Here is a 24825-nt window from a genome sequence, read left to right on the forward strand (position 1 = left end):
TGTAGAGGAGAAGAATGAGGTACGAGATATTAGACTCGAAAGGATCGAGGTTAGTTGCACACAGGTGTTATCAATTCTAGAAGAGGTGAAAGTAGACAAATGTCCTGGGCCGGATAGGATTTATCAGAGGATTCTTTGGGAAGTGAGTGAGGAGATAGAAGAGCCTTTGGCTGTGATATTTGAGTTGTCATTGTCTACAGGTTTAGTACCAGAGTGGAGGATTGCAAATGTTGTGCCCTTGTTCAAGAAGGGCAGCAGAGATGACCCAGGTAATTATAGACCAGTGAGCCTTACTTCTGTTGTCGGAAAGCTTTTGGAAAGGAATGTTAGAGATAGGATTTATAATCATCTAGCAAGCAACAATTTGATTTCAGATAGTCAACATGGTTTCATCAAGGGCAGATCGTGTCTCACAAACCTCATTGGGTTTATTGAGAAGGTGACCAAGCATGGAGATGAGGGTAGGGCAGTTGACATGGTGTACATGGACCTCAATAAAGGTTCCACATGGTAGGCTGTTGGAGAAAATGCAGAGGCATGGGATTGAGGGTGATTTAGCAGTTTGGATTAGAAACTGGCTTTCTGAAAGAAGGCAGGGAGTGGTGGTTTATGGAAAATATTCAGACTGGAGTCCAGTTACTAGTGGTGTGCCACAAGGATCTGTTTTGGGACTATTGCGGTTTGTCATTTTTATAGATGACTTAGATGCAGGCATAGGTGGATGGATTAGTAAATTTGCAGAAAACACTAAAGTGGGGGGAGTACTGGACAGTTTGGAAGAATGTTATAGGTTGCAGGGGGACTTGGATAAACTGCAGAATTGGGCTGAGAGGTGGCAAATGAAGTTCAATGCAGCTAAATGTGAGGTGATTCACTTTGGGAAGAATAACAGGAAGGCAGTGATCTTGGAGTCCATGTACATAGATCCCTGAAAGTTGCCACCCAGGTGGATAGTGCTGTGAAGAAGGCACACGGTGTGTTAGGTTTCATTCGTAGAGGGATTGAGTTCTGGAACCGCAATATCACGCTCCAAGTATACAAAATGCTGGTGCAGCCATACTTGGAATATTGTGTATTGTTCTGCCTCCCATATTTCAGGAAGGATGTGGGAAGCATTAGAAACGGTGCAGAGGAGATTTACCAGGTTGTTGCCTGGTCTGGAGGGAGGGTCTTATGAGGAAAGGCTGAGAGACTTGGGTCTGTTCTCATTGGAAAGAAGGCGGCTAAGAGGGGATTTGATAGAGACATATAAGATGATCAGAGGATTAGATAGGGTAGACAGTGAAAGACTCTTTCCTAGGATGGTGACATCAGCTTGTACGAGGGGACATAACTACAAATTGAGGGGTGATAGATTTAAGACAGATGTCAGAGGCAAGTTCTTTATGTAGAGAGTGGTAAGGGCATGGAATGCCCTACCTGCTAAGGTAGTCAACTCAGCCACATTAGGGAGATGTAAACAATCCTTAGATAAGCGCATGGATGATTTTGAGATAGTGTAGGTGGACAAGCTGAGAATAGTTCAAAGGTCGGCGCAACATCGAGGGCTGAAAGGCCTGTTCTGCACTGTACTGTTCTATGTTCCATGTTCTAAACTTAGTGCAGGAGGCTGAAAGAAATGAGCAGCTTTAAAACAAAAACCTCTTGGAGCTCAAAGCTTTCAATGAGAGTCTGAGCCCAGCAGTAAGTTCAGGTAACCTTTATTGCAACCCAACTTTGTTACAGCTTCAGATCCCCCCAGCAAAAAGGCAGAGAAAAAGCAGTTGCTGTTTGAACAGCTCAACGTGAAAGTGCACAGACCACACCTCCCCTGTCCCACCCCCCTCACTGTCTTCACTATTGGCCAGCACCAAGTTGTCCCTTTGTAATTGGATCCTTGGTACATCCGTAACCCGGAGGAAGTATTGCCTCACTCAGCAATTTTAACCCATACCCTGTCTCCAAGTGTCTCCCTGCTCATTTGCCAGGAAGGGGCACTGTAGAGTCAACCAGACTGCTGTGGGTCTGGAGTCAGGTGTAGGCCAGACCGGGTAAAGGATGCAGCTGGAACGACTGAGTGAATCCTTTCCCACAATGGTGGTTCCCTTCCCTAACAAGGGAGAGGGGGAAATCAGATGGGGGCTTTCTCCCGCCCCCCGACCTCCCCCTCCCTGAAACGGTCTCATCGTTAGATTCCGAACTCCACATTTCTGACCGAATACCAATTCTGCCATCTGTCGTGGTGGGATTCAGACCCGGGAGTCCCCAGAAACAGGTCCACAGTTCAATTGATATTGGCTCTCGGCCGTCACTCCTTCAATCCCCCTGCGATGGCACGTGAACTCGCTGGTGCTTCCGCAGGTGGGAGGAGTAGGTGAAGGCCTTCCCGCACTGAGAGCAGGTGAAGGGCCTCTCCCCGGTGTGGATCCGCTGGTGGGCCAGCAGGGAGGAGACCTGGGTAAAGGCCTTCCCACACTCTGGGCAGCTGAAGGGCCTCTCCCCCGTGTGGATATGCTGGTGGTTCCGCAGGTGGGAGGAGCAGGTGAAGCCCTTCCCACACTGAGAGCAGGTGAACGGCCTCTCCCCCGTGTGGACCCGCTGGTGGGTCAGCAGGTTGCAGGAAGTGCTGAAGCCCTTCCCGCACTCGGGGCAGCTGAAGGGCCTCTCCCCCGTGTGGATACGCTGGTGGATCAGCAGGTGGGAGGTATACCTGAAGCCCTTCCCGCACTGAGAGCAGGTGAATGGCCTCTCTCCTGTGTGGATCCGCTGGTGGGTCAGCAGGTGGGAGGATGTCCCGAAGGCCTTCCCACACTCGGGGCAGCGGAAGGGCCTTTCCCCCGTGTGGATCCGCTGGTGGGCCAACAGGTTAGAGGAATGTCTGAAGGCCTTTCCGCAGACAGGGCAGGGGAATGGCTTCTCCCCGGTGTGACTGCGCCGATGAGTCTCCAGGGCAGACGGGAAATGGTAGCCTTTCCCACAGTCACCACACTTCCACGGTTTCTCCACAGGGCGGGATTCCTCAGGTTTTTCCATGGCCACAGCTTCAGCTGCACACAAACACGTGTAGAGCCCCTCCCTGCCGTGAAGTCCCCTTCCCAGGCCGTATAACTGTTTCAGGCTCCACACAGTGCGCTGTAACAGTGGGGTCTCTGGTCCAGTCCCACTGATGCTGAAAACGTCCTCAAACAGGAACCAAAAAGTGTGGATCCCTCTCACAGAAATCACAGTCAAAAACTGTTGTGGTCCTGATGGATTGAGAGACTGTCAGACATTGACATCAAAGTGAGGACTGCAGACACTTGGAGACTCAGTCAAAAAATGTGGCGCTGGAAAAGCACAGAAGGTCAGGCAGCATTCAAGGAGCAGAAGAGTCAATGTTTCGGGAATAAGCCCTTCATCCGTTGATTTTGAAACTTCAGTCTTCAGATTTTCAAATACTCTGCAAAAAGAGATTACAAAAGTCATCACTATCAGTGCAGGGTAGAAATTCAGAACAAGCAATTCTACTTTCTGTGGAATATTCTTTTGTTGTTCCACAAAACTGAATGTACCATCCCACTCTCCCTTCACCTCTGTTCTCACTCCACTCTAACTAATTCCCCTGAAGGTGCTGATTCAGGATCTTACAGGGGCAGAAAAAGCAAAAACATCAAGACTGACATCTCTCTGAATTTTGGATACCTCCACCTGAAAGTTAATATCTTTCACAACACTGGGATCCTGCTGAGAGTGAGCAGGTCTGATTTTGGGAAGCATAAAAAAAGTGTGTCAATTCAGGGTGAACCTGCAATGCAGCTTCTTGAGGAAGGACCAGACACAAAATGGTTAATGACCCCGAGAAGGTGGAGCAAAATGAGACATCAAGCCATTAACACCGACACACTTCAGTCAAACCCTTCTGCTCCCAATCAGGGCAGAACATGCTCTGAAAGTCCAGCCTTCACAACCACACTTCTGCTTTCACTGAAGACAATTAGAGTCACACAGCACGGAAACAGACCCTTTGGCCCAACCTGCCCAGATATCCTAAATTAATCTCGTCACGTTTGCCATCACTTGGCCCCTATATGGGCCGGGTGCTGACAGCTGGGACGAAATTGGGTTGGCTCTCTTGTCAGCAAGGACGAGTTGGACCGAAGGGTCTGTTTCTGTGCTGTACATCTCTATGACTCCAGTCACATTTGTAGGTAATATTAACGGAGAACTCTGTTCCCAGCTTTGTATTTGTCGGCAACTGCATGGTACTTATCATCCTCAGGCGGCCGGCCATGTTGAATGTTTTAACCAGACTCACGACTAAACTTGCCAAATTAATGGCAGAGTCTGGCCCCTCCTGGTTATGCTAATCCCTGTGGCCTTATTCCAGATGCGATCCATGTCTGCGGGTAAGACACGACTGTCTCCAGCTGAGAGTCTCTCTGGTCACCCCCTCCGTACCCTTTGGAATGATTCGGCTCCCTTCTCAGTCCACGTCCACCACGTGACCGAAGCAATGATTGGTTATGTTCTTGCTCTAATGAATGTTATGTGTGCCTTTTACTCCCAGGAGCGTGCGGCCTACAGCGATGTTCCCTCCCTTTCAGCCTCATCACGGGTAGAGCCTGGTTCATTGGTGCTCATCAAGAACTGGACTGGCAAAGGTCTCCAACCTCCTTGGGATGGCCCCTTCCAGGTTTTACTTCCCACCCCTCCGTCGGCCAAAGTTGCTGGGCGCTCAGCTTGGGTCCAACGGCACCATTGTAAATTGATTGACCGCACCAATCAAAAGGGGGAAAGACGAGGAAAGAATCCTGGAATCTGAACAAAAGGAGTGGACCCTGTCCATTTGGGTTTTTGAATCTTGCTGTTGTTCTAATGTTAATCTTATTACAGATACTTGAACTAAGAGGAGGGACATGTGGGGGATCACTTATCTCCTCACCTCTCTGATCACGTACAACATCCTGATGGGGAAAGCCACTAAGTATGGATGGGACCAGGAATGATCAGAGATTATCCACCACCCATACTGAGGAGATGTCGTCCAGTGCACCGGACCAGACGCCTTTGACGTGTGGAACGTGATGAAGATTGATTGTTGTAATGGACTCTTCCATCAGAAAGACCAGATGGTCCATCTGGACAGTAGAAATCAGGGGGAGTTACCATGGCGTTACCGAACCTGTCTTTTTGATCTTACCTGCAGACGCAAGCCTAGTGAGGATAAAAATGATCAACCCCGTCATTATGGTAAATATTTTAAGGACGCCCAGGAACACCATCCCTTTTTGTAGGACGGGCCGAATCGAGAAAAGGGAAGCCTGATAGGGGAAACTCCTCAATCCACAAGGAACTTATTTATACAGGCCCACAGAACGCTCTTCACCCCAGAGGCAGTAGTATGTTACTCCTCTCGATCGGGATATGACTGACTTGCCCCGTCCCCAGTCCCCGATTCCATTGTATTCGTCAGACTCCCTCCTGCCGACCCTCCGCAGAGAAATACAGTATCGCTTTCCAACACTGTATGAGCCTCCTCCTACCTGTTTGCTGACATCTTTTCACTCTACTGCAGGGTCGTGTGAGAATTGCTTTAATGGAACTGGCTATGGGTGTGCAATTGTTCATGTTCCACATAACACCGCCAGCCTACTTGAGACCTGTCCCGCCCACTCGCGTAAGACAAAAGGAGCCTTATACCTCCTGCCCATGTCCAAAGATGGCTTGTGTTCCACTGGCTGGGGGACAACTTCTGCGTCGTAAGTAACTATACCCATCTCCATGTACACACCCAGAATGGAACCCTTCCCTTGTGCATTTATAGGTCTTTTCTCATTTCAGAATGTGATACTGTCGCCAAGACCATGTGCAATAAAGTTAAGGGAGAGCCCAATGAGAACAGCATTGTGAGGACCATACAGCACAGAAATAGTCCCTTCAGTCCAACTCATCCATGTCGATCAGATATCCTAAATCACTAGTCCCATTTGACAGCACTTAACCCATATCCCTCTAAACCCTTTCTCTTCATATACCCAGCGAGATGCCTTTTAAATGCTGTAATTGTACCAGCCTCCGCCACTTCCTCTGGCAGCTCACTCCTTACATGCACCACCCTCTGAATATAAGGGCCTTAGGGCCCTTTTAAATCTCCCCCCAACCCTAAAACTATTACCCTCTAGTTCTGGACTCCCCCATTCCAGGGAAACACCTTGTCTTTTTACCCTCTCCATGCCCCTCCTGATTTTATAAAAGTTTGTAGGGTCACCCCTCAGCCTCTGGTGCTCGAGAGAAAACAGCCCCAGCCTGTTCAGCTCACACCCTGACAACATCCTTGCCAATCTTTTCTGAACCCTTTCAAGTTTCACAACATCCTTCCTGCAGCAGAGAGACCAGTACTGCCACACAATATTCCAAATGTGGCCTAACCAATGTCCCGGACAGCTCCAACATAATCTCCCAAATCCTGTACTCAGACGATTGTGGGAAAGTTTTCAAAGCCCACAAAAGACAACCAGTAAAACATTGAGGTGTCAACACCCGGGGGGTGGGGGGGGGGTGGGTGGGGAAAGGGGGGAAGAGTGGAGAAGGGAAAGGAAGCCAAAAGTGCTGCAGCCAAGGCAGAGGCAGAACAGAGGATGCACAGCCGGCTTGAAGCTGCATGTGCTGTACTTATACCTGTTGCATTTACTTGTGGAAATTGGGTGCATTTTGAAAAGGAAACCGGTAAAGATATCTACTCCTCCCAATCTCTGTCCTCCTCACCTGGTATTAACTCCCATCCCTGAGCTGACAGGGTCTGCTCCCGCCCTGGAGTCACTCCCATTGCTCCAAGTGAACAGATTTTCCTGCCCCAGGATTTGCTCAGACGGAGGGATTTTCATTCATTCAGTGTCACTTCCACGTTGTGACGTCACGGAAGGAGCGTATGGGCGGGGCCATATTTACATATGTTTAGGACACCTCCTCCTACTACCCCCTTGACCATGACCCCACCTCCCACCACCGAACCATCATCCCCCCAGACCGTCCATAACCTCAGGGGGATCTCCCATCCACCGCCTCCAACCTCATAGTCCCACAACCCCACACCGCCCGTTTCTACCTCCTGCCCAAAACCCACAAACCTGACTGCCCCGGGACGACCCATTGTCTCAGCCTGCTCCTGCCCCACCGAACTCATCTCTGCATACCTCGACACGGTCCTGTCCCCCTTAGTCCGAGAACTCCCCACCTACGTTCGGGACACCACCCACGCCCTCCACCTTCTCCATGATTTTCGCTTCCCCGGCCCCCAATGCCCTTTCTTCACCATGGACATCCAGTCCCTGTACACCTCCATCCCCGATCACGAAGGACTCAAAGCCCTCTGCTTCTTCCTTTCCCGCCGTACCAACCAGTACCCTTCCACTGACACCCTCCTTCGACTGACTGAACTGGTCCTCACTCTGAACAACTTCTCTTTCCAATCCTCCCACTTCCTCCAAACCAAAGGAGTAGCCATGGGCACCCGCATGGGCCCCAGCTATGCCTGCCTCTTCGTAGGATATGTGGAACAGTCCATCTTCCGCAGCTACACTGGCCCCACCCCCCACCTTTACATCCTCTACATCGATGACTGTATCGGCGCTGCCTCGTGCTCCCACAAGGAGGTTGAACAGTTCATCCACTTTACCAACACCTTCCACCCCGACCTCAAATTCACCTGGACCGTCTTCCCCTTCCTAGACCTTTCCATTTCTATCTCTGGTGACCAAATCAACACGGACATTTACTATAAACCGACCGACTCCCACAGCTACCTAGACTACACCTCGTCCCACCCTGCCCCCTGTAAAAATGCCATCCCATATTCCCAATTCGTTCGTCTCCACTGCATCTGCTCCCAGGAGGACCAGTTCCAACACCGCACAACCCAGATGGCCTCCTTCTGCAAGGACCGCAATTTCCCCCCAGACATGGTCGACAATGCCCTCCACCGCATCTCTTCCACTTCCCGCTCCTCCCCCCTTGAGCCCCGCCCCTCCAACCACCACCAGGACAGAACCCCACTGGTCCTCACCTACCACCCCACCAACTTCTATGTCCAACGTATCATCCGCCATCATTTCCGCCACCTCCAAACGGACCCCACCACCAGGGACATATTTCCCTCCCCTCCCCTATCAGTGTTTCGAAAAGACCACTCCCTCCGTGACTCCCTCGTCAGGTCCACACCTCCCACCAACCCAACCTCCACTCCCGGCACCTTCCCCTGCAACCGCAAGAAATGCAAAACTTGCGCCCACACCTCCCCCCTTACCTCCCTCCAAGGCCCCAAGGGACACTTCCATATCCGCCACAAATTCACCTGCACCTCTACACACATCATCTATTGCATCCGCTGCACCCGATGTGGCCTCCTCTATATTGGGGAGACAGGCCGCCTACTTGCGGAATGTTTCAGAGAACACCTCTGGGACACCCGGACCAACCAACCAACCCAACCACCCTGTAGCTCAACACTTCAACTCCCCTTCCCACTCCACCAAGGACATGCAGGTCCTTGGACTCCTCCATTGCCAGACCATAGCAACACAACGGTTGGAGCAAGAGCGCCTCATCTTCCGCCTGGGAACCCTCCAACCACAAGGGATGAACTCAGATTTCTCCAGTTTCCTCATTTCCCCTCGCCCCACCTTGTCTCAGTCAAATCCCTCGAACTCAGCACCGCCTTCCTAACCTGCAATCTTCTTCCTGACCTCTCTGCCCCCACCCCACTCCGGCCTATCACCCTCACCTTGACCTCCTTCCACCTATCGCATTCCCAAAGCCCCTCCCCCAAGTCCCTCCTCCCTACCTTTTATCTTAGCCTGCTGGACGCACTTTCCTCATTCCTGAGGAAGGGCTTATTCCCAAAACGTCGATTCTCCTGCTCCTTGGATGCTGCCTGACCTGCTGCGCTTTTTCAGCAACACATTTTTCAGCTCTGATCTCCAGCATCTGCAGTCCTCACTTTCACGAGTCAATGAAGGCAAGCATGCAGATACAGCAGGTAGTGACGAAGGCTAATAGCATGCTGGCCTTCATAACAAGAGGAATTGAGTATCGAAGCAAAGAGGTGCTTCTGCAGCTGTACAGGGCCCTGGTGAGACCACACCTGGAGTACTGTGTACAGTTCTGGTCTCCAAATTTGAGGAAAGACATTGTGGCTATTGAGGAAGTGCAGCGTAGGTTCACGAGGTCAGTTCCTGGGATGGTTAATGGACAGGGGGCACTCGGGGTGGGGGGGGGGGGGGGATAATAGATAGAGGGCGCTTGAATGGCGGTGGAGAATGGATAGGGGGTGCTATGGGTGGCCAAGATTAAAAGGGTTAATGACAGTCAACACTTATCAGATTGTTCCTGGAACAGAAAAAAACTTGCACTGAAAGCTCTCAGAAGAGGGGTGTTTCATATGTATTCCTTCAATTAGTTTTGAAATATTATTGTGTATCTTAAGTGTTAAGGTATACTTGGCATATAGAGAGATGGCTTTGGTTGTTGGAGGTCAGTCATCTCAGTTCCAGGACGTCTCTGCAGGAATTCATAGGGTCGTGTCTTCTTAGGCTCAACCATCTTCATCAGTGACCTTCCTCCATCATAAGGTCAGAGGTGGTGATATTCACCAATAATTGCACAATGTTCGGCACGATTCACAACTCCTCACAAACTGAAGCAGTTCAGTTTGAAATGCAACAAGATCTTAACAATATCCAATGGGCTCAGGAGTGGCAAGTAACATGTATGCCATGCCAATGACAAACAATGACTCATCCCCAAAAGAGATAATCTGACCACTGCCCCGTGATATTCAACAGTGTTACTGTCACTAAACACCCCACTATCAACGTTCTTGGGGTTTACCATTGACCAGAAACTCAACTAGACTAATCACAGACACAATGGCAACAAGAGCAGGCAACAGGTCAGGCATACTGTGACTCCCCAAACCCTGTCCATCTTCTACGAATCACAAGTCAGCAGTGTAATGGAATACTCTCCCACCAGCTTGGATGGATGCAGCTTCAACAGCATCCAAAAAGCTTGATACCATCCAGGACAAAGTTGCCTGCTTGATTGGCACCATCTCCACATACATCCATTCCCTCTGCCCCACTGTTCAGAAGCAGGAATGTGTACGATCTACAAGATGCAACACAGAAATTCACCAAAGATACTTAGAAAATACCTTCCAAACCAACAACCACTTCCATCTAGAAGGACCAAGGCAACAGATGCTTGGGAACACAACCTGTTGCAAGTACCCCCTCCAATCCACTCACCGTCTTGACTTGGAAACACATTGCTGTTCCTTCAGTGTTGCTGGGTCTAAATCCTGGAATTCTCTCCCTCAGGACATTGTGGGTCACCGTACAGCGTGTGGACTACAGAAGGTCACCACCACCTTCTCAAGGGGAACTAAATGCTGGCCAGCCAGCGATGCCCATGTACCACGAGTAAGTTTTAATAAATGATTGAAACGGAGGGTTGGAACCTGCAAACTAAACAATATCAACGTTCAGGTGGAACAGATGTCGGGCTTTGATTCTGTCCTGATGTGAGGACAGATAAAGAGTGCTGCACTGGCACCAAATTGGAAATAGAGTTTAGAGTTGAATGCCTGTTGTGTTTCACTCAGTGTATCAATCTAACATCGATTAAAGATTAGTCCCTGACGTATACGTCGCCAACATCCAAAAAAAGACGATTAAAAAGACATATGGGACTCTTGATTTCATCTCTTTAATGGCGGATGTAGCACCCACAATCCCATGCGATCAGTAAACCGTTCTATCGGCCGTGAGCAGTGCTGATGGTGCGCATGTGTGAAATCGATTTGGGGGGCCCCGCTCCTCATTGCTCTGATGGACGGGGAGACGAACCTTTGGGAAAGCCTGAAGGACCGGAAGGAGCCTGGTCCTTCTGCCAATCAGAGCCCTTGTATTGTCTGAATGCGGATGGTTTTGACCATGAGCTTCTGAAGCTGCTGCTCCTCTCTGAATGAAGGTTAAGCTTTATCCCAGGTTGCAGCTTCCTTCCTCTGTTTAACATCTGGGAGGACCGCACTCTCTTTTCTCACCCTCTTTCCCATTTCTTTTCTCATCCTTGGGTTCAGCTGTTGGTTTGTAGGAGCTGAGGGGAAAAAGAAAGTCAATCGAGGTGAAGGGACAGACTCTGGAAAAGGTTGGTCTAGATCTGTGCCTGTTAATGTTTGACAGGCTTTGTTTCCTGAGCTTGATACATTTACTTGTCTGGAAAAAAAGGATGGTGTCTTGATCCATGTTGGGGATGGAAGTGGATTATGCTGTGGGTGACTTGCTCGTAGTAGTCCAATAAGTATTAGATAAGTAATCATGACACACAAACCTTGGGTTATTGACTGTCTATTCGGAGCTCACGGGGAGAGCCAAGTCGACCTAATAGTCACAAGTCACTCCGACGAGAAACAGAGAGTTGTATGATTATATAGGTTACAATCATTTAACAATTAGCAAACTGTTAATTGCAGGAAATTGAGCAAACTGAGGCACTTTGCCCAGTCACGTAGTGTCTGGACAGTGTTGGTTAGTAGCTGATGTGTACAATAGGTCCTTGCAAAGAGAAAGATATTCCCACGCAAGGAAAGAATTTGTTTATCAGGTAGCAGTACAGCTGCAAGTCCACTGTCTCTATTGAGCCTGGGAAACACAATCTTAGCCTGGGAAACATAAGGTTTGGCAAGCAGGCACTAAGCTGTGATTGAAAGTGGTTTCCAGGTTTTTAATATGTGACTAAATGGCTGACTAGAATATAATAATTCTCCCACAATTCCTTCCTTCTTTTTCTTTCACCAAATCAGGAGGTCAGTTCAGAGGAACCGGCAAAAGGAGGGATGTAGCAGTCCCAGTGGGGTTTGTTGGCGATGGGGGTTTAGAGTCGCCAAGGTAACCGTCATAGTCCAGGTCACCAGGATCAGGAGAGAGAGTGTCAGTGACACCATCCATTGGTGCGGAAATGTCAGAAATGAGAAGCGGCACAAGTTGGGAAGATGCTGGGATATTCGGCATCAGAAGGCAGCTGAAATGGGCACAGCACTGTTTCTGGAAAATAATACTAAGTGCTCGCAGAACGAAACCAGCAATGAGAAGCACAAGGCCCTGGAAGAGAGCGGGAGCCCAAAAGCCAATCCAACCACCCATCCATGACCAAAGGTCCCAACGGGGAGTAGTGTCATGGAGGGAGGAGGCCGCCTCGCCAATGTGGGCGGCAATGTTAGTAATGTTGTCACTGGAGTCGGGGATGTAGATACAGCAGTCAGAGCCGATAAGGGCACAAGTGCCTCCTTTCTCAGCTAACAGGGAGTCGAGGGCCATGTGACTTTGGAGAGCAATGGTGCAGACAGTGACCAACCCTGCACTGAGCAGGTCAAAGGCTGAAGGTGTGGCATTGGCAATCTCTTCCAGAGTGGTAGCAATTCGCTAACCTTCACCCTCAAGGTGGAGGGTAGCATAGGGAGGGGACAAGGTAGAGAAAAGGTGCTGTAAAGTTGTCAGCGCTCTTTTGATTTGCGGTTTGGAAGTCTCAAAAGGCAAAGTGTGGGAGTGGTAAAGGAAAGGGACAACATATCCTAAATACCAGCTGCCAGTCCAGGAGGTAGGCAGCCAGGGGTAAGCCATATGGCCACAAATGAAATCAGTGCCATTGGAGGGCAACAAATGATTGCATTGGGTTCCAATCCAAAAGGTGGGAAGTGAGGAATTGATGGCGGTCTTGTTGGGACCCCTGAGGTTAAGTATGCTCCTGTCTGCAGTGGGCTGGTAAGCAGTTGAAGTAAGGAGTAGGGAGTGCAGACACTTACTGAAACCAGCCTGCCATCCTGAGGGATGCTTGCTCTTGATGCAAGTACTTCCTAGATGTGGAGTCATGGCAGTGAGATTGGTGAGGAACAGGGAGGGGGGTGTTCGGGCAGGGTTGTATTTTTTTTCTCTTCTCTACCCCCACACTACCACCTTGCTGCAGGAGTGCTTATATTTCCCCCCGCACCCATGTTGCGTGTGTAGGTGTGAGACACAGTGAAAGACAATAAGTGCACAAATCTTTATTCCACTTCCAACACCAGGAAGAAAGGAAACACCTGAGTGGCCAGTGACGAGCAGTGCCCTTCTCAGAGGGCAATGCTGCGTGATCAAACAGTGAGGGGGAGGGCAGGGATCAAATCAAAATAGAGTTGGAGGGGGAAATAATACACTCCACTCCCTGCGGTGCCCACCTCTCCCTGAACAGCCCAAAGGTGTTGGTGGGCACCGCGTGCTCCTTCTCCAGAGACACCCCGGCTCTGACATACCCACAGAGGAGGGGCAGGCAGTCGCCCTAACGAACCCCTCCATGGCCTGCTGCCTGGACCTGTCTATGGCCAGTTTGGCCAGGCCCAGGAGCAGAGGAGGTCCTGTGACCTGTCCTCCCCACATCGCCCTGGGTGCCCAAACATGACAGGAGTGATAGTATTGAGGCTGGAACCAACCCTTGAATGTATCCATTGTATATCCCACTGATTGCCAGCGGAGGTGGGTATTATCCCCGTCAGAGTTTGGGGCGCTCACCCACTTAGGAAACCAGGGGGATGTGAAAAGTTGTGACAGCAGCAGAGCGACCCTGATACAGCCCCCCATTCAGCAGGGTCAGATTCATTAAAAGGTATGGATCTCAGGGGGAATCCCTCCCTTGGAGTGGATGGGAATATGGGCACAAACCCAGCAGCTCGAGCGGCTGTCCTTTTCTGCATAAAGGTATGTCCTGTAAAGAAAAGTATGACACTGTAATTCCCATTTACTACAGATCACCAGGTTATCCATTGTGTCTCAATCAAACATAGTCAGTGAAAGAAAGATAAGGAAGAGTGCAGTGAAAGGCAGAATGATCAGGCTGAACCATTCACGATGAAGACTGAAGATGTGTCTCTGACGGGGGTCTTCTGGTGTTCCTCCAGGAGGTGGCGCTCGTTTTCATTGTGTTGTGTGTGTGTCCATGCGGCCTCCCCATGACCTTGACTGTTGACCGGGGAACCCCAGCAGGGACTAGGAACGGGCCTTTCCATCTCAGCCCCAATATGCCCCGGTCCTACAGGCAGGGAGGATTGGAAATGAGGGGTCGGGGCTGGGGAGGGAGTTGGGGATGGGAAGTGAGGGTTATTTGAAATTGGAGAACCCAATCCTGAGTCCTCCGAGCTGGAGGCTGCACAGGCAGGAGATGAGGTGTTGTTCCTCCAGGTTGTGGTTTGGTGTGGTGTGGTAACGGAGGAGGCCAAAGGTGGTCATGCCAGGAATGGAGTGGGGGAGGGGGATTAAAATGGGTGGTGACTGGGAGGTCCGGTCGGCCTCTGTGGACCCGGCTGCGATGCTCGGCGAACCGTTCCCCAAGTTTATGCTCGGTCTCCCTGATGTAGAGAAGACCACCATTGGCAAACACATGGCAAATGCAGTACCACAATGTGAAGTGAGAGTCTTTCTGTAGAAATTAAAAGCAGAAAGGAGGTGTATTGTTTAAATGGTGATGGATTGGGATGTGGAGAAAGTGAGAACTGCAGATGGTGGAGATCAGAGTCAAAGTGTGGTACTGGAAAAGCACACTAGGTCAGGTAGCATCCAAGGAGCGGCAGAGTTGACATTTCAGGCACGGGCCCTTTATTAGGAATGATGTGTGGACATACCAAGGGGCCTCAGCGTCCTCCTACACCAGTCACTGCCAGTTGTCAGACAGGTGCAGCAAGCAGTCAGCAAGGCAAGTGTTATATTAGCAAAAGGAATTGAGTTCAGAAGTGAGAATGTCTCTCTGCAGTTAGAGGATCATTGAATATATTCGAGGCTGAGCTCATCTGATTTTAGAACAGCCATGAAGTGGATGTTTATGGGGGAAGGCAAGAAAATGATTTTAAGACCAGTACAGAACAGTTACAGAGTCATACAGCACAGAAACAGACCCTTCAGCCCAACTAGTCCATGCTGACTATATTCACAAACTAAACAAGTCCCATCTAGATTGGCCCAATTCCCTCTGAACCTTTCCTATTCATGTACTTATCCAAATGTCTTTTAAATATTGTTACTGTACCTGCATCCACCACTTCCTTTGGACATTTATTCCACACACAAACCACTCTCTGTGTTGTAAAAAAAGGTGCCCCTCCTGCCTTTTTGAAATCTTTCTCCTCTCGCCTTCAAATTTGCTGCCTAATCTTGAACCACCCACCCGAGGGAAACAATACCTGGCAGTCACCTCATCTATCCCCCTCATGATTTTATAAACCTCTGTGCGGTCACCTCTCAACCTCCTGTGGTCCACTGAACAAGTCCCAACCTATTCATCTAGATGTCGGCAGAATCACAACCAATCCGTTGAATGTTGGTGCAGGTTTGTAAGCCCAGATGGCCTACTCCTGCTTCCAATTCTCTCTCGCTATCCAGGACAGCAAGAGAACATAAGACATGGGAGCAGAAATTTAGGCCATTCAGCCCATCAGGTCTGCTCCATCATTCAATCATGACTGATACGTTTCTCAATCACATTCTCCCACTTTGTCTCCATAACCCTCCATCGCCTTGATACTCAAGAACGTCTCTATCTCAGTCTTAAATATCCTCGGTGACCTGGCCTCTACAGCCTACTGTAGCAGTGAATTCCATAGATTCACCACTCTCTGGCTGAAGAAGTTTCTCCTTACCTCCATTCTGAAAGGTCTTCCCTTTACTCTAAGGCTGTGCTCACTGGTTCTAGTCCCTCCAACCAATGGAAACATCTTCCTAACTTCCACTCTGTCCAGGCTGTTCAAGATTCTGTATGTTTCAGTTAGACCCTCCCCCCTCCCGAGTGTGGGCCTGTTAATCAGCATGAACCAGACCCTTCAGGATGAGGTACAGCAGGGATTAGAATCAGCAAAGTGAGAATGGACGGAGTATGTGTGGGATGGAGATTTTCAGCTTCTAGGGAATAAGAGAGGAAAGAGAGTTCACTATAAATTAGAATTGTCCGGATGGGCTGATGGGCCAAGGAGGAACAGATGGAGTTGAATTTGGAGAAATGTCAGGTTTGCATTTTGGTCAAGTAATCCAGGCAGGACTGACATAGTTAAGGGAAGTGTTGCAGAACAAAGAGAACTTGGAGTGCAGGTTCATAGTTCCTTGAGAGTGGAGTCACGTGTAGACAGGATAATGAAGAAGGCCTTTGGGATGCTTTCTTTTATTGGTCAAAGCATTGAGTAGATGGGTTGGGAGGTCATGTTGTGGCTGTACAGGACATTGTTTGGACCATCTTTGGAATACTGCATTCAGTTCTGGTCTCCCTGCTACAGGAAACGTGTTGTGAAACTTTGAAAGGGATTGGTAAAGATTTGCGAAGCTGTTGCCAGAGTAGGAGGGTTTGAGCTACAGGGAGAGTCTGAATGGACCAGGATATATTCTTGGTGCATCAGAGGCTGAGTGGTGACCTAACATATTTATAAGGGGCATGCATAGGGTGAAGGTCTTTTCCCCAGGGTATGGGAGTCCAGAACTAAGAGGGGCATAGGTTTAAGGTGAATGGGGAAAGGGAAGTGAGGGGCAACTTCTTCACACACAGGGTGGTGAATGTATGGAACATGCTGCCAGAGGAAGTGGTGGAGGCTGGGGCAATGACAACATTTAAAAGGCATCTGGCTGGCTCCATGAATAGGAAGGGTTTAGAGGGATGTGGGCCAAATGCTGGCAAATGGGACGCGATTAATTTAGGAATTCTGGTCAGCATAGACGAATTGGGATGACTGGTCTGTTTCTGTGCTGTATGACTCTAATCGTCTTTGGTGAAAGCAGAAATGTGGTTGTGAAGACTGGATTTGCAGAGCAGCTTTCAAGGATATTTTGCCCTTAATGGGATCAGAAGAAGTTAAAATGAAATCTTTCATTTGTGAGCCAGCAACTGAGTGAGTGAGGGCATCTGGGATTTTGTTGGAAAGTGGGAATTGATTGCACTGTGGGGATGAAGCCCTACCCTGTCCAGTCATTTCTGCTGGTGGGTGAGTCTAGGCCTCAAGGTTAGGGGGAGTGGATTTCAGACAGAGATGAGGACAAATTGCTTATCCCAGACAGTAGTGAATCTATGGAATTCTCTGGTCAAGGAAGCAGTAGAGGCAGCTTCATTAAATATATTCAAGACACAGTTGGATGGTTTTTTGCATGGTACGGGAATTAAGGGTCGTTGGGATAATACAGGGAGGATGAGTTAAGACGATGGATAGATCGACCATGATCTTAATGAATGGTGGAGCAGGCTGGATGGGCCAAATGGCCTACTCCTGCTTCTATTACTCCAAAACTATAACCCTGCATTTCCCATGGCTAACCCACCTAACCTGCACATCCCTGGACGCTCTGGTCAATTTAGCATGGCCAGTCCAAATCAGGCCTGGTGAGCAGTGAGGTGATGTGGAAAATGAACATCAGAGAATGATAGAAAGGGACAAGGAGAGTAAATGTACCAGCAATCAAAACTGGATTCTGAAGATCACAAAAATTGAATCTAAAAATGGTGTCTGAATGTTTGCTGCATTGTAACAAAAGTGAATGAATTAACTGCACACATTGAAGTGAATAATTATGATCTGAGACTCCTTACAGAGACATGGCTTCAGGATGACAAGGATTGGATCCTCAATAGCGAGGGGGTAATCAAATGGGAAGCTAGGTAAAGGTAGAGGGTTGGCACTGCTAATCCAAACACTGATCACAGGGTAGTCTGGTGTCAGCTGAGGTTTCAGGTCCTGATTTCTTTGTCCTGATTTCTTTGTCCTCTGTTGATCTCCCTGTTCCCCAGGAGTATGATGTCGGTCTGTTCTCAGCTCTGCTGAATCTCTGCTGAAGTCTTGACCCCCCTTTTACACCTTCCGGAAGAGTAAAACAACCCACAATCTCCCAGCCTGTCAACCATCCAGACACAGAGTGTAGTCATAGCAAGGAATCAAACAAGAAAAATGAAACCAAATTCAAAATAAATATGTGCTCGTGTTTAATGTTTGTTCATGAGGAAGTAAACCAGAAATAGGACTCTCCCAGAATTCTTATGGTGCCCTACTTGAGGAATTCTCTCTCCCTTCCATCTAACTATTTGTACCCAGCTAAGATTTACAACAATATTTACATCAACAGAAATAAACCATCTGTTACAAAATAGTCATAGAAATATACAGCACGGAAATAGACTTTTTCTCTCATGCACACACGAGTCCATGGGGATGAATTTGTATTTGCAGAATTATATTTACAAATACATTGTATTGTGCATTTTTTGAGCAAAATCTGCAGGCAGTCAATCCATGTCATATTTTGTAAATTCCACTTTGGAAATAGAACCAGTCTGACTCAAGATTGGGATACAGACAGATCCTCACCTCACACCTCACCCCACAACAAGTGTGGACTTGTTGGGCCGAAGGGCCTGTTTCCACACTGTAAGTAATCTAATCTAATCTAACCTTTAATGCATCGTCTGAGCGGAGATGGCACCTTTTGTTATAAAACTTTTAAGTTCTCTCGAGAAGGTGCCTTACAGGACGTATCTTAATGATACCTGCAACCCATTCTGAAATATGAAAGCCTTAACAATCCAGGTTTGTTCAATATATCATTTCAGTGGCAGGACATTGTCATGTTTTTCCATAAATTCTGTGCGTTCTGATCTTATACTCCACAACCACCTGATGATAGAGCAGTGCTCCGAAAACTAGTACTTCCAGATAAACCTGTTGGGCTATAACCTGGTGTTATGTGATGTTTAACTTTGTCCAGGTTCGGGTGGATTGGCCATGCTAAGTTACCCATAGTACCCAGGGATGTGCAGGTTAGGGTGGATTGGCCATGCTAAATTACCTATAATGCCCAGGGATGTGCAGGGTAGGGTGGATTGGCCATGCTAAATTACCCATAGTACCCAGGGACCTGCAGGGGAAGGTGGATTGCCGTGCTAAATTCCCCATAGTGCCCAGGGATGTGCAGGTTAGGGTGGATTGGCTATGCTAAATTACCCATAGTGCCCAGGGATGTGCAGGTTAGGGTGGATTGGCCATGCTAAATTGTCCCATAGTGCCCAGGAATGTGCAGATAAGGTGCATTACTCAGGGTTAACTGTCGAGCAATAGGGGTAGGGGAATGGGTGTGGGTGGGTTACCCTTCTAAGGGTCGGTGTGGACTCGTTGGGCCGAGTGGCCTGCTTCCACACTTTGGGGATTCTCTGAAGAGAAGGGGTTTGTCCAAACTGTACAGTGCAGCGCAGGCGCAGCGTTGAGCGGGCCAAGGGGGAGGGAGGGGAGGGGGGGAGGGGGAGGGAGGGGAAGGAGGGGAGGGGGATGGAGGGGGATGGAGGGGGAAGGGGAGGGAGAGGGAGGGGGAGGGGGAGGGGGAGGGGGAGGGGAAATCTGTTCACTTGTAGCAACTGGAGTGAATCCAGGGAGGGAGGAGACTCTGCAAACTCAGGTATGTGTCTTAGTTACCCGGGTGAGGTGAGGAGGGGAGATAGAGATTGGGAACTGGGTGGGATAGATATCTTTTCTACCCTGGACTGACAGTGGTGACCTTTAAAATCCCTTTTTACAGAGTATTTGAAGATCTGAAGTTGGAAGTTTCAAACTCAACACATGAAGGGCTTATGCCCGAAACATTGACTCTCCTGCTCCTCAGATGCTGCCTGACCTGCTGTGTTTTTCCAGCGCCACACTTTCTGACTCTGACTCTCCAGTGTCTGCAGTCCTCACTTTGACGTCAATGTCTCACAGTCTCTCAATCCATCGGGACCGCAACGGGTTTCAACTCTGATTCTGTGAGAAGGAGCAAAGCTTTTTGGTTCCTGTTTGAGCACGTTTTCAGCATCAGTGGGACTGGATGAGAGACCCTCCTGTCACAGCGCACTGAGTGTGGAGCCTGAAACCGTTATACGGCCTGGGAAGGGGACTTCACGGTGGGGAGGGGCTCCACATGTGTTTGTGTGTGGCTGAAGCTTAGACCATGAAAGTGGGGGGACTGCGGGAAAGGCTTCTGTTTCCCATCTGCCCTGGAGACTCAGAGGCGCAGTCACACCGGGGAGAGGCTGTTCCCCTGCCCTGAGTGCGGGAAGGGCTTCATCAATTCCTCCCACCTGCTGACACAGCAGCAGATTCACACTGGGGAGAGGCCATTCACCTACCCCGTATGTGGGAAACATTCAGTCAGGTGGGCAACTTGCACAAACACCAGCGGGTCCACACCAGAGAGAAGCCCTTCAGCTGCCCCAAGTGAGGGAAGAGCTTCACCTGCTCCTCCCACCTGCAGAGGCACCAGCGAATTCACGTGCCATCGCAGGGGGATTGAAGGAGCAACGGTTGAGTGCCATTATCGATTGGACTATCAACCCGGTTCCAGGGACTCCTGGGTTTGAATCCCACTGTGGCAGATGGTGGAATTGGAATTCGGTCAGAAATCTGGAGTTCAGAATCTAACGGTGAAACCACTTTCAGGGGGTGGGGGTGGAGAAACCCCCATCTGATTCACTCACGTCCTTTTTTTTGGGAAGGAAACTGTCGTTGTGGGAAATAATTCACTCAGTCGTTCCAGCTGCATCCTTTATCCGGTCTGGCCTACACCTGACTCCAGACCCACAGCAGTCTGGTTGATTCTACAATGCCCCTTCCTGGCGAATGAGCGGGGAGAAAATTACTTGGAAACAGGGTCTGGGTTGAAATTGCTGAGTGAGGCAACACTTCCCACAGGTTAAGGCTGTACCAAGGATCCAATTACAAAGGGACAACTTGGTGGTGACCAATATTAAAGGAGTTGGGGGGAGTGTGTGCACTTTGAGCTTGAGCTGTTTAAAAAATATAACCGACTTTTTCTACACCTTTTTGCTGGGGGGATCTGAAGCTGTAACTTACCGCCGGGCTCAGATTCTTATTGAAAGCTTTGAGCTCCAAGAGGTTTTTGTTTTAAAGCTGCTCATTTCTTACAGCCTCCTGCACTAAGTTTCCAGTGCAGTGTATCAGATGGAGCAGTGAATGAGAAGCTAGTATTGTTAGAAATGGTAAATTGTTTTGTGAGTGCAGGTACTGCATCATTTCGTTAGCATTGTAAAGTTTACTGGCAGCACCAGGAGCTGTGGGCTGTGTTCACTAGAAACGATGTGGAAGTGCCGGTATTGGACTGGGGTGGATAAAGTTTAAAAATCTCTCAACACCAGGTTATAGTCCAACAGGTTTGTTTGGAAGCACGAGCTTTCAAGTGCTGCTCCTTCATTCGGTGGTTGTGGAGAATAAGTTCATGATCATAGAATTTATAGTCAAAGCAGTCGAGTGTCATGGAGATGTGATTCATTAAACAATTTTAGATTTAAATACTTCATGGTTTAGAATTGGCTTCTGTTCTTTGGTATGTTAATCCCAGAATGTAGTTTAACTGCAGAGCTTTTCTAACAAGCATGTCAGTCTGACTCGACATTGGGACCCAGACAGAATTCACACCTACTGTCAGAAAACCTCTGCATTTAAATGACGTTCTGAAATGGCTGATCTTAAACATTGAGAATAGCTACAATGATATATTCAGAAACATCATTGAAGTCTGAAAGCATGTTCAATTTTTTTTAACAGGAGCTGCTGAAATCTTTCTGAAACTTGCACTAAATAAGTGTGCAGTGAGGCCACAGCTCGGGACAGGCTGGAAGGGGTGTATGGCTTATTCCTTGTTTTGTGAAATTGGTTCCAACTATGTAGAAATAGTCACAGAGCGGGAAACAAACCCTTCAGTCTATGCCAACCAGATATCCTAAATTAATGTAGTGACGCATTTGTCCCATACCCTATAAATTCTTCCTTTTCATATACCCATCCCGATGCCTTTTAAATGTTGTAATTGTACCAGCCATCACCACTTCCTTTGGCAGCTCATTCCATACACACACCACACTCTGTGTTAAAGGGTTGCCCCTTAGGTCCCTCAAATCTTTCTCGTCTCACCCTAAATCTATGCCCTCTAGTTCTGAACTCTCCCTACCCTGGGGAAAAGACATACAAAAGTTGAGTAGCCATTAAAATGCAAAAAGAATACAATATTGAGCCACAGAGGGAATAAAAAATTGTGACTTTTGAACTCCTATTGGCATTTGGACACTTAAAATCTGTCAGTAACACGAGCATCTCCACAGGGAATACTGCGCATGATCCTCGGTGTCAGCAAGCACTGCACATGCTTCTCGCTGACCACAGAAAGCGCGCGTGACCTTCTTTTGACGAACCAATAGGACGCCCTGGAGGACCAGAAGGGGACGGGTCCTCCTGCCAATCAGAGCCGCCGTATTGTCTGAATACGGAAGTTGGACCTTGAGCTTCTGCTGTTGCTCGTCTCTCTCTCTCTCTGAATGAAGATTGAACTTTACTCCCAGACTGCAACCTTTTTCCTCCATACAATATCTGAGAGTATGGCCCTCTTTTCTCGCCCAATGTTTCCATTCTGGGGTTCAATTGTTGACCTGCAGCAACTGAAAGGAAAGAGTGAATTCAGGGAGGGGACACTTGGGCAATGTTGGTCCAGGTCTGTGTCTCAATTGGCAAACATATGGCAACTGCAGTACCACCGTGTGAAGTTATAGACTTTGTTGTGATTTTTAAAAAATGCACAAAGGAGGTGCATTATTTAAATGGTGATACATTGGGATGTGGAGAAAGTGAGGACCGCAGATCAGTCGAAAAGTGTGGTGCTGGAAAAGCACAGCAGGTCAGGCAGCATCCGAGGAGCAAGAGAGTTGATGTTTCAGGCAGGAGCCCTTCTTCAGGAATGATGTGTGGATGGACAAATGGGTCTCAGCGTCCTTCTACACCGGTCACTGCCAGTTGTCAGACAGGTGCAGCAAACAATCAGCAAGGCAAGTGGTATATTAGCAAAAGGAATTAAGTTCAGAAGTGGGGATGCCTTCCTGCAGTTAGATTAGATTACTTACAGTATGGAAACAGGCCCTTCAGCCCAATAAGTCCACTCTGACCCTTTGAAGCGCAACCCACCCAGACCCATTCTCCTATATTTACCCCTTCACCTAACACTACAGGCAGTTTATCATGGCCAATTCACCTAATCAGCACAGTTTTGGATTGTGGGAGGAAACCCATGCAGACACGGGGAGAACGTGCAAACTCCACACAGTCACCTGAGGTGGGAATTGAGCCTGGATCTCTGGCACTGTGAGACAGCAGTGCTAACCACTGTGCTGCCCACGTTAAGGGGTCATTGAATGTATTCAAGGCTGAGTTCATCTGATTTCTGAACAGCAATGAAGTGGATGGTAACGGGGGAAGGCAAGAAAATGATTTTAAGACAAGTACATAACTGTTCAAGTCAGACAGCACAGAAACACGATTAGAGTGGTGCTGGAAAAGCACAGCAGGTCAAGCAGCATCCGAGGAGCAGGAAAATTTACGCTTTGGGCAGGAGCCCCTCCTGCCCAAAATGTTGATTTTCCTGCCCCTCGGATGCTGCCTGACCTGCTGTGCTTTTCCAGCACCACACTAATCGTGGCTCTGATCTCCAGCATGTGCAGTTCTCACTTTCGCCGAGCACAGAAACAGACCCTTCAGCCCAACTAGTCCAAGCTGACTATATTCACAAACTAAACCAATCCCACCTGCCTGTCTTTGGCCCGTATCCCTCCGAACCTTTCCTATTCATGTACTTCTCCAAATGTATTTTAAATGTTCACCTCACCTATACCCCTCATGATTTTATAAACCTCTGAAAGGTCACCTGTGCTCCAGTGAGAGTAGTCCCAGCCTCTGCACCCCTATGTAGGGAGATCCATATCCATTTATAATCTGTTCAATGCTGGTGCAGGCTTGAAAGACCAAATGGCCTACTCCTGCTCCCAATTCTCACTCTGTGTCCAGGACAGCAAGAGACCATCAGACAGAGGAGCAGAAACACGACCTCCCAACTCCTGTACTCCTGGAGGGCAAAAAGAAGACGTAGCTTTGGCAAATATGGTGAAGGAGAATCCAAAGGGTTTTTACAAATACATTAAGGGCAAAAGGGTAACTAGGGAGAGAATAGAGCCCCTCCAAGATCAGCAAGGTGGCCTTTCTGTGCAGCCGCAAGAGATAGGGGAGATACTAAATGAGTATTTTGCATCAGTGTTTACTGTGGAGAAGGACATGGAAGATATAGAATGTAGTCAAATAGATGGTGACATCTTGAAAAATGTTCATATTACAGAGGATGTGGTGCTGGATGTCTTGAAATGCATAAATCCCCAGGACCTGATCATGTGTAACCTAGAACTCTGTGGGAAGTGAGGGAAGTTGCTGAGATATTTGTATCATTGATAGTCACAGGTGAGGTGCCAGAAGACTGAGGTTGGCTAACGTGGTGCCACTGTTTAAGAAGGGCAGTAAGGACAAGCCAGGGAACTATAGACCAATAAGCCTGATATCGGTGGTGGGCACGTTGTTGGAGGGAATCCTGAGGGTCAGTATTTATACATTTGGAAAGGCAAGGACTGATTAGGGATAGTCAACATGGCTTTGCGCGTGGGAAATCCTGTCTCATGAACTTGATTGAGTTTTTTTGAAGAGGTAACAAAGAGGATTGATGAGGATAGAGTGGTGGACGTAATCTATGTGGACTTCAGTAAGGTGTTCGAGGTTAGATCTTGTGGAACACAAGGAGAACTTGCTCAAAGGTAGAAGACAGAGGGTGGTGGTGGAGGGTAGATTTTCAGACTTGAGGACTGTGACCAGTGGAGTGCCACAAGGATCGGTGCTGGATTCACTACTTTTCATAATTTACGTAAATTATTTTGATGTGAACATAGGAGGTATAGTTAGTGAGTTTGCAG

At 48.5% G+C, this 24825-nt stretch overlaps 1 protein-coding gene across 1 annotated transcript in view; it reads right to left on the reverse strand.

Annotated features, from left to right (window-relative positions):
• LOC140460782 (uncharacterized) overlaps window positions 1-24825 on the reverse strand; it is a 133117-nt gene that overhangs the window by 17570 nt on the left and 90722 nt on the right. The window contains exon 5 of the mRNA XM_072555466.1: window positions 2317-2865. Within this exon, the coding sequence (XP_072411567.1) occupies window positions 2317-2865 (549 nt within the window). The remainder of the gene's footprint in view (window positions 1-2316; window positions 2866-24825) is intronic.

The sequence above is a fragment of the Chiloscyllium punctatum genome, chromosome 36, assembly GCF_047496795.1.
Source record: "Chiloscyllium punctatum isolate Juve2018m chromosome 36, sChiPun1.3, whole genome shotgun sequence".
NCBI lineage: Eukaryota > Metazoa > Chordata > Chondrichthyes > Orectolobiformes > Hemiscylliidae > Chiloscyllium > Chiloscyllium punctatum.